The sequence below is a fragment of the Schistocerca americana genome, chromosome 4 (assembly GCF_021461395.2).
Source record: "Schistocerca americana isolate TAMUIC-IGC-003095 chromosome 4, iqSchAmer2.1, whole genome shotgun sequence".
In the NCBI taxonomy this organism is placed as follows: domain Eukaryota; kingdom Metazoa; phylum Arthropoda; class Insecta; order Orthoptera; family Acrididae; genus Schistocerca; species Schistocerca americana.
This window is the reverse complement of record NC_060122.1, coordinates 243,198,655-243,215,820: the sequence shown is the minus strand read 5'-3', so window position 1 is coordinate 243,215,820 and position 17,166 is coordinate 243,198,655. Positions and strand designations below refer to the sequence as shown.

The 17,166-nt window shown below is 38.6% G+C and overlaps 1 protein-coding gene across 3 annotated transcripts in view; it reads right to left on the bottom strand.

Annotated features, from left to right (window-relative positions):
• Positions 1–17,166, bottom strand: part of LOC124613134 (FHF complex subunit HOOK interacting protein 2A-like) — a 196,579-nt gene that overhangs the window by 152,890 nt on the left and 26,523 nt on the right. For all 3 annotated transcript variants that reach the window (XM_047141750.1, XM_047141751.1, XM_047141752.1), the window contains one exon: positions 13,054–13,191. In XM_047141750.1, the coding sequence (XP_046997706.1) occupies positions 13,054–13,191 (138 nt within the window). The remainder of the gene's footprint in view (positions 1–13,053; positions 13,192–17,166) is intronic.

Below are 17,166 nucleotides of genomic sequence, written 5' to 3'. Positions count from 1 at the left end.
AATGTTAATTCGTGACTTTGTTAATTGAATGGCTGCCACTTTAATGTTAGATTACTGCAATCAAACAATCACATTATACATCAGTCATGTGTAGTATGTGGCTAGCTACTTATCTGAGTACAAATTATAATAGACGAGACTCAATCTCGCAATAAACCATAGGTTATTTAATATTATAGTGCAGTTGAAGCGTTTTGGACTGTAAATCTGGTGTGGATCACATCATTCAAAATAGCCTACTTTCAACAATCACTTTTCAGCCTGATCCGACCGAGACGCAGGCATATTAACATAGGTAAACATGGCTTCACTTTAATATGCACATCAATTTTTTTAATTACAACTACAGCAAAAATCCAAATGAAACATTAAACACATTCAAGTGTATTACATTCAAATATATTTTCAGAAGGATATGAAACTAGATTACACCTGATTATTTCACAGCAAGATACTTTTATTCATTAAGGCACCACAATACAACACAACAGGGCACACCACTCTATTCTCTGATATGTACACAATTAATGCCAATAGAGATGAGCCTTTGATAGTCTTCTGCATAACCTGAATGACAACAGCGGTCTAGCATTAAAAGGTTGCAGATTGCGTCTTTCCATCATTGATCAAATTTCTTCCATCCAAATGGTTTTTTCAGCCTGACAAACTGAAAAAAATCTATACGCTTCCACACCAACAACTGAAAACTTTGAAGAAAACTGATTACATTACACAAGAAAGGTGAATGCTTTACAAATAAGAACATGCCTTTATTCGACATCAGCCAAACATCACTATCTTAGTTCATTTCCTCCAGGAAACACACACAAAACACTGCAAAACTGTAGTTTATTCAATGTTCTTTAGTATCACATTACATTTCCCCATCTCTAAATGAATGACACCACATGGCAAAAGTAGCAATTTTTAATCCCAAATGAGGTACTCTGTTATAATCATCACCCATACTGTCACTTTGTTGATGGCACACGTCTGCTCCTTTTGCTCCCTTTCATGTAGTAAATCTCTCTACTATTTTAGTATTTTCTATTTCCATTTTATATCCTTGTCTAGCTCTCCATCTCTTTTCATGAGTTCTGGAAAATTCCTGGGAATATTGATAAGTTCAAAACAACTAAATTGAAAAGCTTTTTTTTTTACTGCAAACTTCGATAGAGTTTGAGTTTTTAATAGGTATCTTTTTAATAGCTAACTGATACACTGTTATATTTTATTCCTACAGCAAGTCAGTTCACTCTCTGACTTACACACATACAAATCTTACATCTTCACTTCACAAACCCAACCAACCCTTTTCTCTTTTTCTTTCTTTCTTTTTTTGGTGAAGAAGTACTCACACAGCACTCAGTTTAAACATACATTCCCTGAAGTCTAAGTCGAGCTGTGGCATTTGACAAAATCACAAGAGACCATGGTTCATTAAGACTACAAGATAAGTAAGGAATATCTTTTCAAAAGATAATCAAACAGAACAACTCACGCTGGTCTGACACCACATAAGCAAAGATATAATCAATTCCAAGATTGGTTTGACCACCACAGTGCTTTACTAGTCACCCTCTGACCTCTGAACTGGCTTCCCCAACCAGTTACAGATGGAGTTACAGTTTAAGGTGGATTCTGAACAATGGTGTTACTAACATTTTTTCACCTCAACAAAAATTGCCAGATATGAAACAAGTGATGAGTGACAGATAAAAATCTTAAAATTGAGCGGTGATTGAATCCGACACCTTTGCCTTTGTAGTCTGCACCTGACCACTGAGCCACCAAGATACACAACTAAAAATATGAAAAAACAGAAGAATTTCTAGTGTATGGAAACTGTTTAACTGTTTTTATTCCTTTGAGATAAAGCAAAAAGGAAAGTAAATGGTTCCTATGTGTGTCACTGGTAAGCAGAAGCTCCTTTTTTGTCACAAGTAAACAAAAATCATGATGCCCTGAAACACCTGAAGCCAGCTCCGACCTAATATTTGTACATGCCACACACCATAGAACTGTAGTATTTTACTCAGTGTTGAGTATATATGAGGTTATTAGACACAAAAACAAATCATAAGTGAGTAATTTTCTATTATTCATATTTCAAGACTCTACGGAAGACTTTAAATGTTCCCTCTTCCTCCACATCCTCACTTCTTTCTCCCTGTGAAGAGTTACACAAGATTCACACAGGTCATAAGACTTTTTTAAATTTAGAGTTAGGTATATGCCACTGTTTGAAATCTGAACATTTTTCTTTCAACTTAGGTGAGAGGGGATAGTTGGGACATGACTGCTCTTGTGAATTTGGAATTTCTAGTGATCATGCTGGTACAGCTTTCTGAGAAAGCCGATTTTTGTACATGTCACCCTCACATTACGACGAGAAGTTATAGAATTCATGAACTGTCATGGAATGATTGTCTTCCCTTTCAACACTTTCATACTTTGAAAGGTCATATTTTGTCAGGTTTCTGTGGACATCAGATGTATTCACTTTTTGTAAGCCCCCACACACTATCCACCAAGAATCTTAACTTAAACACCTTTTTTCATATTTTTAATGTTTTCATTTTTTGTTGCTCCTGTGTGTGTGGGGAGGTGGGGTGGGGTGGGGGGGTGGCAGTTGGTTTACTTGCCATATAAAATACAACATATGCTACTTCTGTTGTCTTATGTATGGGTAGCTTTGAGGAATGAAGTAGTGAAGGCAGCAGAGGATCAAGTAGGTAAAAAGACGAGGGCTCGTAGAAATCCTTGGGTAACAGAAGAAATATTGAATTTAATTGATGAAAGGAGAAAATATAAAAATGCAGTAAATGAAGCAGGCAAAAAGGAATACAAACGTCTCAAAAATGAGATCGACAGGAAGTGCAAAATGGCTAAGCAGGGATGGCTAGAGGACAAATGTAAGGATGTAGAGGCTTATCTCACTAGGGGTAAGATAGATACTGCCTACAGGAAAATTAAAGAGACCTTTGGAGATAAGAGAACGACTTGTATTAACATCAAGAGCTCAGACGGAAACCCAGTTCTAAGCAAAGAAGGGAAAGCAGAAAGGTGGAAGGAGTATATAGAGGATCTATACAAGGGCGGTGTACTTGAGGACAATATTATGGAAATGGAAGAGGATGTAGATGAAGATGAAATGGGAGATACGGTACTGCATGAAAAGTTTGACAGAGCACTGAAAGACCTGAGTCGAAACAAGGCCCCCGGAGTAGACAACACTCCATTGGAACTACTGACGGCCTTGGGAGAGCCAGTCCTGACAAAACTCTACCATCTGGTGAGCAAGATGTATGAAACAGGCGAAATACCCTCAGACTTCAACAAGAATATAATAATTCCAATCCCAAAGAAAGCAGGTGTTGACAGATGTGAAAATTACCGAACAGTCAGTTTAATAAGCCACAGCTGCAAAATACTACCACGAATTCTTTACAGACGAATGGAAAAACAAGTAGAAGCCGACCTCGGGGAAGATCAGTTTGGATTTCGTAGAAATACTGGAACACGTGAGGCAATACTCACCTTACGACTTATCTTAGAAGAAAGATTAAGGAAAGGCAAACCTACGTTTCTAGCATTTGTAGACTCAGAGAAACCTTTTGACAATGTTAACTGGAATACTCTCTTTCAGATTCTGAAGGTGGCAGGGGTAAAATACAGGGAGCGAAAGGCTATTTACAATTTGTACAGAAACCAGATGGCAGCTATAAGAGTCGAGGGACATGACAGGGAAGCAGTTGTTGGGAAGGGAGTAAGACAGGGTTGTAGCCTCTCCCCGATGTTATTCAATCTGTATATTGAGCAAGCAGTAAAGGAAACAAAAGAAAAATTCGTTGTAGGTATTAAAATCCATGGAGAAGAAATAAAAACTTTGACGTTCGCCGATGACATTGTAATTCTGTCAGAGACAGCAAAGGACTTGGAAGAGCAGTTGAAGGGAATGGATAGCGTCTTGAAAGGAGGGTATAGGATGAACATCAACAAAAGCAAAACGCGGATAATGGAATGTAGTCGAATTAAGTCGGGTGATGCTGAGGGAATTAGATTAGGAAATGAGACACTTAAAGTAGTAAAGGAGTTTTGCTATTTGGGGAGCAAAATAACTGATGATGGTCGAAGTAGAAAGGATATAAAATGTAGACTGGCAATGGCAAGGAAAGCGTTTCTCAAGAAGACAAATTTGTTAACATCGAGTATAGATTTAAGTGTCAGGAAGTCATTTCTGAAAGTATTTGTATGGAGTGTAGCCATGTATGGAAGTGAAACATGGACGATAAATAGTTTGGACAAGAAGAGAATAGAAGCTTTCGAAATGTGGTGCTACAGAAGAATGCTGAAGATTAGATGGGTAGATCACGTAACTCATGAGGAAGTATTGAATAGGATTGGGGAGAAGAGAAGTTTGTGGCACAACTTGACCAGAAGAAGCGATCGGTTGGTAGGACATGTTGTGAGGCATCAAGGGATCACCAATTTGGTATTGGAGGGCAGCGTGGAGGGTAAAAATCGTAGAGGGAGACCAAGAGATGAATAGACTAAGTAGATTCAGAAGGATGTAGGTTGCAGTAGGTACTGGGAGATGAAGAAGCTTGCACAGGATAGAGTAGCATGGAGAGCTGCATCAAACCAGTCTCAGGACTGAAGACCACAACAACAACAATGTGTGTGATACCCTTCCCACTTCATGAATTCATGTCATAACTCTATATTTCAAGTAATCTCACATTTACCAGTCCACTAACTGCTGCAGACTAAATCTGTAAACTTTAAATTCCTTTAACTTGTATTACTGCTGAATTTCTTTACAAGTACAACTACATGCATTTATCTTAACATGTTGTGATCTTCACTCTGAAGACTGGTTTGAAGCAGTTCTCCATGTTACACTATCTCCAAATAACATCTGCAAACTACATCCTTCTAAATTTGCTTACTGAATTCACCTCTTGGTATCCCTCTATGATTTTTACTCCCCCCCTACACACACACACACACACACACACACACACACACACACTTACTTCCAGTACTAAATTGGTAATCCCTTGATGTCACAGAATGTGTCCTACCAACAGACCCCTTCTTTTAGTCAAGTTGTCCACAAATCTGTGTCCCCAATTTTATTCAGTGCCTCCTCATTAGTTAAATGATCTACCCATCTAATCTTCAGCATTCTTCTGTAGCACCACGTTTCAAAAGCTTGTCTAAACTGTTTATCTTCCAATGTTTCACTTCTGTACATGCCTATACTCTAGACAAATACCCTCAGCAAAGATTTTCTAAGATTTAACTCCGTATTTGATAACAACAATTTTATCTTCTTCAAAAATGCCTTTCTTGCCATTTCCAGTTTATATCTTATATCCTCCCTATTATGACCATCATCAGTTATTTTGCTTTCCAAATAGCAAAACTCATCTATAGTATTAAGTGTCTCATTTTCTAATCTAATTCTTTCAGGAGCACCTGATTTGATTCAACTACATTCCATTATCCTTGTTTTGCTTTTGATCATTTTCATCTTATGTCCTCCTTTCCAGACAATGCCCATTTTGTTCAACTGCTCTTCCAAATCTTCTGCTGTCTCTGACAGAATTACAATGTCATTGGCAAACCTCAAAGTTTAAATTTCTTCTCCCTGGACTTTAATTTCTATTCCACATTTTTCTTTGGTTACTTTTACTGCTTGCTCAACGTACATATTGAATAACATCAGAGATAGGTTACAAACCCTGCCTCACTCCCTTCTCAATGACTGCTTCTCTTTCACGCCCCTTGACTCTTAAAACGGCTGATTGGTTGTAAATAGCTTTTCACTCCCTTTATTTTACACCTCCGATGTTCACGAGTTCAAAGAGTCGTCAAAAACTTTCTCTAAGTCTACAAATGCTGCAAACACAGGTTAGCCTTTCCTTAACCTATCTTCTAAGATAAGTCATAGGGTCAATACTGCCTTGTGTGTTCCTATACTTCTCTCGAATCCAAACTTATCTTCCACAAGGTCAGTGTCTACCAGTTTTTCAATTCTTTTGTAAAGCATTCAGGTTAGCAATTTTCAACCACGACTTATTAAATTGGTAGTTCGGTAACTTTCACACCTGTCAGCAACTTTTATTACGTTCTTCTGTAAGTCTGGAGGTATTTTGCCTGTCTCGTACATCTTGTGCAGTAGATGGAAGAGTTTTGTCATGGTTTGCTCTCCCAAGGCTACCAGTAGTCCAATAGTTCTGACGAAATGTTGTCTACTCCTGGGGCCTTGTTTCAACTAAGGTATTTCAGTGCCCTGTAAAAAATTTTCTCGCAGTTCTCTCATCTCATCTTTATTTACATTCTCTCAATTTCTACAATAGTGCCTTTAAGTATCTCCTTTGTACAGATCCTCTACTATGCTCCTTCCCCTTCCAGCTTTCCCTTCTTTGCACAGGACGGGTTGTCCATCTGAGCTCTTGGTATTCATACAGCTGCTTCTCTCTTCTCCAAAGGCCTCTTTAATTTTCCTGTGGGCGATACCTATCTTTTCTCTAGTGAAACATGCTTCTTAATCCTCTAGTCATTTCTGCTTAGCCATTTTGCACTTCCTGTCAATGTCATTTTTTAGATGTTTGTATTTCCTTTTGCCTGCTTCATTTACTGCATTCTATATTTTCTCCTTTCATCAATTACATTCACTATCTCCTTTGTTATTCAAAGATATCTACTATATCTTGTCTTTTTACCTATTTGATCCTCTGCTGCCTTAATTATATCATCTCTTAAAGCTACCCATTCATCTCCTACTGCATTCCTTTCCACCGTTCCAGTCAACCATTGCTAATGCTCCCTCAAACGCTCAACAACTCAGATTCTTCTAACTTATCCAGGTCCCAAACCCTTAATTTCCTACATTTTTGCTGTTTTCTCAGTTTTAATCTACAGTACATAATCAATAAATTGTGGCCAGAGTCCACGTGAGCCCCTGAAAATGCCTTGCAATTTAAATCTGGTTCCAAAATCTCTCCAGATCATGAGACCTTCCAGTGTCTCCGGGTCTCTCCCACGTACACAGCCGTCTTTCATAATTCTTAAAACTTTTAGCGATGATTAAATTATGCTCTATGAAAAATACCACCAGGTGGCTTCCTCTTTCACTCCTTCCCCCACCCCCAGTCCACATTCACCTACTACTTTTCCTTCTCTTCCTTTTCCAGTTATTGAATTCCAGTCGATCATCACAACTAAATTTTCATCACCCTACATTATCTGAATAATTCCTTTTATCTCACCATAAATTTCTTCAATCTCTTCATCATTAGCAGAGCTAGTTGACATATAAACTTGTATGTTGTGGTGGGTGTGGGCTCCATGTCCATCTTGGCTACGATAATGCAGTCACTATGCTGTTCATAGCAGCTTATCTGCCTTCCTAATTTTCTTATTCTTTATTAAACCTACTCCAGAACTTATTCCTGTGTGATTTTGTGTTGATAACTCTGTATTCACCTGACCACAAGCCCTGTACCTATTCCCACTGAACTTCACTAATTCCCACTGTATTTCACTTTAACCTATCCATTTCTGTTTAAACCCTTTGAATGTCAAGGTAAAACGATCTATCATCACCCCCTACTGATGCAAATACTGTCAGGGTGCCAATTCATCAGTACTCTTGTTCGTCTTGTTTAGCTTACAGAATCGTTAGATGGTGTTGGCGTGCTGATTACAGATGCTCTTTGCTTCGAGCTACATGTAGGACGATAGCTATCAACAATTGAGCATCTTTTCTGTGAAATATTAGCGTTCGATTATTCCGCTTTTGCATCGTTTGTTTATTGACGTCGTGTTTCGCAGTACATGTTTACATTCTGTTATTGCATTCTGCATTCTTGTTTTTGCGCAGTACTGTTATTTATCATTGTTTCTGTGTGTTTTTCTTCATTTCAAGAGTTTACAGTTTGTTTATTTTCTCCGCTTTTTGTGAAAAATGCGACCTATACCAGGCCACAGCAGAGAACTTACCGACGAAGAAATTTGTGAGCTTTTAGAATGTACTAGTGATACAGAGTGCTTTAGCGAAAGTAGCAACAGTTCAGAAAGTGACAGTGATGTACTTGACGATATTGTGAACGAAAGTGAAGATGAAATGGAAGATGTACAATACACTGAAGTAACTGCACCTGAAACACTACAGCTGTTACCACATCCATTTCAAGGGCTGCAAGGACCAAAACATATGCCACCAGCAGAATCTCCTGTGATAGAATATTTCAATCTATTCTTCACTACAACGTTGCTGCAGCTTATTGTAACTGGATACAAATCACTGAGCTAAACAGTTCATAACTACACATGCTACATTGTCCGTATAAGAAATAGAAGAATGTGACAAGTACCGAGGTAAGAGGTTTTATTGCATGCTTACTAAATATGGGACTCAATAAAAGGCCCACAATGCTCTCATCCTGGAGCACAAAACGTCACAGACATTTCCATGGTTTGGTAAAATGTTTTCTGCCCACCAATTTAGGCATCTTATGAAATTCTTTCATCTTGTGGATAGTGAGAAATGTCCAGCACCAGGCCATCCTGATTATGACCCATGTATCAGGTACCAGCCATTGGTAGATCATGCCAATAATATACAGGGTGATTCAAAAAGAATACCACAACTTTAGGAATTTAAAACTCTGCAACGACAAAAGGCAGAGCTAAGCACTATCTGTCGGCAAATTAAGGGAGCTATAAAGTTTCATTTAGTTGTACATTTGTTCGCTTGAGGCGCTGTTGACTAGGCGTCAGCGTCAGTTGATGCTAAGATGGCGACCGCTCAACAGAAAGCTTTTTGTGTTATTGAGTACGGCAGAAGTGAATCGACGACAGCTGTTCAGCGTGCATTTCGAACGAAGTATGGTGTTAAACCTCCTGACAGGTGGTGTATTAAACGTTGGTATAAACAGTTTACAGAGAATGGGTGTTTGTGCAAAGGAAAAATTCTGGACGGCCGAGAACGAGTGATGAAAATGTAGCACGCATCCAGCAAGCATTTGTTCGCAGCCCAGGAAAATTGACTCGCAGAGCTAGCAGAGAGCTGCAAATTCCACAATCAACTGTATGGAGAGTCCTACAAAAAAGGTTAGTTATGAAACCTTATCGTCTGAAATTGGTTCAAGCACTGTCTGCAGCTGATAAGATTAAAAGAATCGATTTCTGTGATTTTATCCTTGCTCAAATGGAAACAGATGAATCTTTCGTTTCAAAGATTGTGTTTAGTGATGAAGCAACTTTCCACACTAACGGGAAAGTCAACCGTCACAATGTCTGTATATGGGGCACTGAGAATCCGCGGGAAACAACTCAGTATGAACGTGACTCGCCTAAGGTGAACGTTTTCTGTGCCATTTCAGCCAATAAAGTTTTTGGTCCCTTTTTCTTCGAAGGTGCTACTGTAACTGAACTACAGTATCTGGAGATGTTAGAGAATTGGCTGTTCCCTCAGCTCGAACAAGAAGCACAACAATTCATATTTCAGCAGGATGGAGCGCCACCACATTGGCACTTATCTGTCCGTAACTACCTGAACGTCAACTACCCGAGGCGATGGATCGGCCGCCAGGCAGCCCGTGACAGAGCACTTCATCACTGGCCTCCAAGAAGCCCTGATCTTACCCCCTGCGATTTTTTCTTATGGGGGTATGTTAAGGATATGGTGTTTCGGCCACCTCTCCCAGCGACCATTGATGATTTGAAACGAGAAATAACAGCAGCTATCCAAACTGTTACGCCTGATATGCTACAGAGAGTGTGGAACGAGTTGGAGTATCGGGTTGATATTGCTCATGTGTCTGGAGGGGGCCATATTGAACATCTCTGAACTTGTTTTTGAGTAAAAAAAAAACCTTTTTAAATACTCTTTGTAATGATGTATAACAGAAGGTTATATCATGTTTCTTTCATTAAATTCACATTTTTAAAGTTGTGGTATTCTTTTTGAATCACCCTGTATTTAGACATCATTACACACCTCATGAACAACTTACTATTCATGAGAGTCTAGTTGGCACTAAATGTCACACTTCCCTATTACAGTATTTGCCAAACAAACACCACCACTGATGGGGAATCAAATTCTCGATGCTGTATGACTCTATAATGCACTATTGTCTAGGGTTTTATACTTACAAAGGTGCCAAAAGCCAAGAAGATCAGGCTGAGATTGCAAGACATGGCTTAGGTTATTGTGTTGTCCAGAAGCTACTGTGTTTGGGCAATTATTTGAACAAGGGATGTCATATCTTTGTGGACAACTATTTCATGTCAGTACCACTTGTAAAAACTCTTTATAAATTAGGTACATACATTACTGGCACTGTAAGGAAAAACATAAAATATTTGCCAGAGCAATTTAGAGAGAAACTTGGAATTGGGAAAAAGATGTATTGTAAGTCATGTCCGGTGCTAGCATGTGCGTACCAAGAGAAAAAATCCCAGAGTACTCCCGTTCTCTTATTGTCACGTAAAGTTGGTGCTGGTGACATTGAAGTCCAAAATAAAAATAAAACAGTAAAAATGCCAGAAATAATACACCAGTACAACCAGTATATGGGTGGAATAGACACATCAGACATGATGCTGTATGCATATTTTGATGAGAGGCGAACTCTTCGTTACTGGAAGAAGGTAGTTTTTAACATAATGTCAAGAATGGTGCTGAACTCTTACATATTATACAAAGAGCATAATAAAGGAAGGAAAGTTGTTTCCAGATATGTATATACTGTAATGATAATTGAAGCATTGTCAGATGAATGGCTGCAATAAAAAATTCAACTGATAATCCTTGTGGTTCTCCGGGTTTCAGAAAACTTCCAGAGAAGAAAACCATTTCGGTTTATGTCACTAGGCTGGATCAGTCAATCATCAAGATTGCTGTCCCTGCAACTACTGAAAAAGCTGCTGTCCATCTTCAGGAACCACACATTTATCTAGCCTCTCAAAAGATACCCCTCCATTGCAGTTGCACCTACAGTATGGCTATCTATATCGCTGAGGCATACAAGCCACCCCACCAAAGGCAAGGTCCATGATTCATTGGAGGTGGAGTGTCTAAACATACACAACCTTTAATTTTTCTCATTACATCCACTTTCAATTTAGCAAGTATCTGAATAGTATAGTTTCTTGCACACTGCACACAAATGTACAACATTTCCTGCCAAATTGCACTCATGTGAGGTAACCATTCAAATCCACACTGATTACACATAACTATTGTGATTGTACACATGAAATCCCAAATTGTAGATGGAATACAGCAGAAAGGTTAAAGCATTTCTTTTAATGATATATTCATGGAAGCTTTCTGGAAACCTGAAAAAGCAACACAGCAATTTTCACAATCTTTTCCATTTTCACACGGAAATAATAGATGGAAAGAAGCTACCTATTCATGGAAGACAAGCAAACGGATGGAAAGAGGGAAGGTAAGTATCTAATGTCCTGCTGACAGCAAGACCATTAGTGGCTGTGCCCAAGTTAGTACTGGAAAAGGATAGCGAAGGAGAACAGTCAGATACTCTTATAAACAATGTCCTTGGCATTCTCTTTAAGTAATTATGGGAAACCTCAGAAAACTATGTCCAGACTGGGATTTGTGCACCACCCTTCCTGAATGTGAGTCCCAAGCCTAAATCAGTTCACCAAGAATACAGATAATGTTGCGGATGAAATGTCAGGGAACTGGAATATGGAAAATTTAAAAGGAAAACAGATGCTACCTTAGAATAAAGAATTTTATAACTGAACAAGAAAGCTGTAGGCTTGATGAGCAACAGTAAAGCGGGGAGGCTATACTGGGAATTCTGACAAAACTGGTCAAGTTGAAACAGAAGTAAAAGAAGAGTAACTTTCTACAAGTTTTCACTCTGCAGCAGAGTGTATGGTGTGTATACCGATGTGAAACTTCCTGGCAGAGTAACACTGTGTGTTGGACGGGAACTCAAACCTGGGATCTTTGCCTTTCGCAGACATCTGGAAACGGTGCACTAGGCTGTGACTAAGCGATTTCTCTGCAAATACCCTCTCTTCCCAGAGTGCTAGTTCCCCAAGGCATGCAGGACAACTTACGTGAAGTTTGGAAGGTAGGCAGAGAGGTACTGACCAAAGTAGATTTGAGGGTGGATAGCTCAGTCAGCACAGCACTTGCCCACCAAAGGAATAGTTCCAAAGTTCAAGTCTCAGTCCAGCCAGAACATTACATATGAAAAGCTGACCATTTTCTTTTCAAGTTTCTACTTCTCACATACAAGCCCTTTCTGTGTTACATATTCTCGCAGACTGCACCATTATGTTAATTTTTCATGCTTCGTGCCTTCTTCCCTTCCAAATCCCTCTTACATTTTCTTAATTCTGCACCTTTCTCTGTGAATCTTTACGTTACTCACATCATAGTGTTTCCCTCACTTGATACCGTCACCAACTCAAAGTTTAACCAGAACACATTTACCCTGCAAGCCACCATAAAGAAAATGGTGTGGAGTATATTCTACTACTATCAAATTCTCCTTTTCCTGTTTGCATTTCAGGCAAGAGAAATCTGTCTGTGTGTTTCCTTTTATGCATAACCTTATCTGTTTCAGCAATCAATTCTTATGCATGATATGCTCACAGTAGGTAGTTTTATACGTTCGAGTGAAATACTAGTTCTCTGAATCTAATGACAGCATTTGGTGACAAAAAACACTATCTCTACCACTGACAACCACTCAAGTTCTATGAATGGATTCATAAATTTTCTGCATGGACTGAACTGGTCAGTTACACCCCCTCCTCTATTCCAATTAAAAATCAACATGAAACATAATCTAATATAAGAAGTGCTCCATTTGAAAAAAATCACAAATTAAAGAAATTATATGTCTTCATCCGAAAACTGTATTTGAATGTGACCATTCTAATCAAAATGCTAGGTAAGATAACCATGCTATGAGACAGTACATCCACAGTATTCGAGAAGTTAGAAACACATTTTTATTTGAATGGGGTAATAGCTGCAAGCTGCACCTCCAATAACTGGTCCAGATGAGCTGGAACATTAGTGATTTCCACAGCATTTCTATGAAAATCTCTTCTTTCATAAAACTTTAGTATCATCCTCCAGTGATACAGGAAATCATCCAGCAAAGTTCCTGAAGAGGAGAACTGTAAAAGAAAAAAGACTGGAATGAAATTTATTTCCAAGCAATTTTCATCAGATATGAAAATGTTACATGTATAATGTTTGTTCACTTATAAATTTAATTATGAAATACAAATCTTTGCTGACAATGGCATGCAACTGTTGACTAGCGGGTTAATGAAAATTTACTCAACAAAAGAATAAAAGCACTACAAAATCACTGTTTACTATTGAGCACAACACAGCAACCAACAGCAAGGATTTAAAGAAAACCCTATTTTTCTCTGGATGCTTGTTACAAACTTAATCATGTATCTCCATTACCCTTTGTTGTGCAGGATTATACTCAATTTTTACTACCACAAACTAGGTACACTTTGACTGCCATGGTTTCTCTGACCACTCACATATCTGAAGTTTTACAGCTGGCTATCAGTTGAGTGTTTAGCATATACCTTTGGTGATAAAGTTTCATCAATACATACTAGATGGCACCATGTCATGCCAATTTTCTCACGCAACGGTTCGTCAACCAGTCACAATTTATAACTGCGTACAAAAAAGTGTCTTAAAATCTGGTGACAAAGTTTCATCAATACATACTAGATGGTGCCATGTCGTGCCAATTTTCAAGCACAACAGTTCATGAACCTGTCACAACTTATAATGGTGTAGGAAAAAGTGTCTTAAAATCTGGTTGTGCATAATACACTGACATCATTTAACTGAAAAGACATAGGTGTTCTCAACTATATTGATTAATTCTCAAAACAGACCACTGATTAGTTTATTGTTCACATGTATATATATCTGTCAATATACTATGATTTCTGTTTCAGAGTTACTTTGAACCACTGGTCGTTGTTACCCCAGGATTACAGATACACAATTTACTAAACAATGCTGAAGCCAATGACAGTGGAGGACTAACAAATATGAACATTAACCATTCTTATACAGACAAAGACTCATTTGTAACTGTTAATGTGCCTGCAATTAAGAAAAACAAATGACACTCTATATTGATCAAATTGCAAGCTTGTGTGGTTCAGGCAGTGATTAAGGTGCAACACATAACATCAACTAGCTCCAGAAACAAGGAATGAAGTTAGTTGGGCTTATAAGTGCCAGATATTGCCTCGACAAGTGAAGACCAGGTAACTTTAGTTATAACTGCACCAGACGTTTTGAAATGAGGGTTACAGTTTAAGGTGGATGAAGCTGAAGGTATTATAAAAAACTAAATTTGGAGCTATGTGTGTGGTATTCCATCCTAGTACCTTTTGTTGCATTTATAATTTTGATGATGTATTACACTGTTTTATTTATGTACTGTACTAGGTTGTCTTCATTTATGATGCTTAATAAAGCACTCAAGAAAACTTTAGATCAATGTATTTCTTTCTGGATGGTCAGAGTTTCATTGTGTTTTTGAAATATTGATCAAAAATGGAATGGTAGTTGACAAAATTGTTTTGGAAGTATAGGCCAGTCAATATATCCCTAAATCCATGCTAACTTTGAGCACCTACAATTTTTCCCATTACTTCCTCTGCATTAATCAGCTTGTAATCCGTTCACACATACCCCTATGTTCACTACCATAAATATCACAGAGTTAAAAAACAATGATAATCACATTTGAATCTGAAAATCGGTGGAAGTATACCTTGGTTTACGATACTATTGTACAGTGTCTGACTACAAACAAAATTCACTTTTTCCAATTCTAGTACTTTTTAGGCACTCAATGTGACTCTTACTTCCAGCAGCTCTCTTTGTATAAGCAAAAGCCACGTTACATTTTATTTAATTTTGTATCCATTTTTCCCACTAATAATCCCTGCTCCCAGGGTTAGAGAGGGCTGTGTGAGATATGTACCAATGGTTCACATTTCATGTCAATATAAAGTCCCCCAATAAATAGCTGCAAGAGCTGGTACTCAAGAAAGCATGGTCAAGTGAGTATCTCCAACACAACTGTGTACAGTAAAGCACACAATATTCAAGTCATCTAACAGGTCAATGACTGCATCATTTTCAGATGGCAAACAAGAATGAATGTACACAAGAAAGTAAAGTAAAAACAAAATTCTTTAAATCTGAATAACTGTACATGGTACGATGTTTTCTAACAACAAACATGACGAGAATTGGACTATGCAACAGTATCTAGCAATCTTCACTAAAGGTGTGTTAAGTCGAAAATCTAATTTCTCTGTAACTATAAGAAAGACTAATGGGAGGGGGAAAGGTGGGAGAAGAGGAAGAATTTGAACATTAACATAGGGATATTTACTATTAAAAACAATCTTGATCACGATTTATTAATTACGGTGACCGGTTTTGACCACTACTGTGATCATCTCCAGACCATTGAGTAGGAACCTCTTTCTGCTGGAGAATCACTGAGTAGGAACCTCTTTCTGCTAGAAAGTCACTGAGTAGTGTTTCTCTAGCAGAAAGAGGTTCCTACTCAATGGTCTGAAGATGATATGATATATTGCGAACCATGGATGAAGGGTATCATACGGATGCCATATTCCTTGACTTCCGGAAAGCTTTTGACTCGGTGCCCCACTACAGACTCCTAACTAAGGTACGAGCATATGGGATTGGTTCCAAAGTATGTGAGTGGCTCGAATACTTCTTAAGTAACAGAACCCAGTACGTTGTCCTCGATGGTGAGTGTTCATCAGAGGTGATTGTATCATCTGGAGTGCACCAGGGAAGTGTGGTAGGTCCGCTGTTGTTTTCTATCTACATAAATGATCTTTTGCATAGGGTGGATAGCAAAGTGTGGTTGTTTGCTGACGATGCTGTGGTGTACGGGAAGGTGTCGTCGTTGAGTGACTGTAGGAGGATACGAGATGACTTGGACAGGATTTCTGATTGGTGTAAAGAATGGCAGCTAACTCTAAATATAGATAAATGTAAATTAATGCCGATGAATAGGAAAAAGAATCCTGTAATGTTTGAATACTCCATTAGTAGTGTAGCGCTTGACACAGTCACGGCGATTAAATATTTGGGTGTAACATTGCATAGCGATATGAAGTGGGACAAGCATGTAATGGCAGTTGTAGGGAAGACGGATAGTCGTCTTCAGTTCATTGGTAGAATTTTGAGAAGATGTGGTTCATTTGTAAAGGAGACCACTTATAAAAAAATAATACGACCTATTCTTGAGTACTGCTCGAGCGTTTGGGATCCCTATCAGGTCGGATTGAGGGAGGACATAGAAGCAATTCAGAGGCGGGCTGCTAGATTTATTACTGGTATGTTTGATCATCACGCGAGTGTTATGGAAATGCTTCAGGAACTCGGGTGGGAGTCTCTAGAGGAAAGGAGGCGTTCTTTTTGTGAATCGCTACTGAGGAAATTTAGAGAACCAGCATTTGAGGCTGACTGCAGTACAATTTTACTGCCGCCAACTTACATTTCGCGGAAAGACCACAAAGATAAGATAAGAGAGATTAGTGCTCGTACAGAGGCATAGAGGCAGTCATTTTTCCCTTGTTGTGTTTGAGTGGAACAGGGAGAGAAGATGCTAGTTGTGGTATAAGGTACTCTCTGCCACGCACCATATTGTGGATTGCGGAGTATGGATGTAGATGTAGATGACCACAGTAGTGGTCGAAATCGGTCACTTAATTAATAAATCGTGATCAAGACTGTTTTTAATGGTAAATATTTGTAACACATTGATCACAGTCACTCCCATGTTGTTGTTTTTGTGGTCTTCAGTCCTGAGACTGGTTTGATGCAGCTCTCCGTGCTACTATATCCTGTGCAAGCTTCTTCATCTCCCAGTACCTACTGCAACCTATATCCTTCTGAATCTGCTTAGTGTATTCATCTCTTTTTCTCCCTCTACGATTTTTACCCTCCATGCTGCCCTCCAATACCAAATTGGTGATCCCTTGATGCCTCAGAACATGTCCTACCAACCGATCCCTTCTTCTAGTCAAGTTGTGCCACAAACTTCTCTTCTCCCC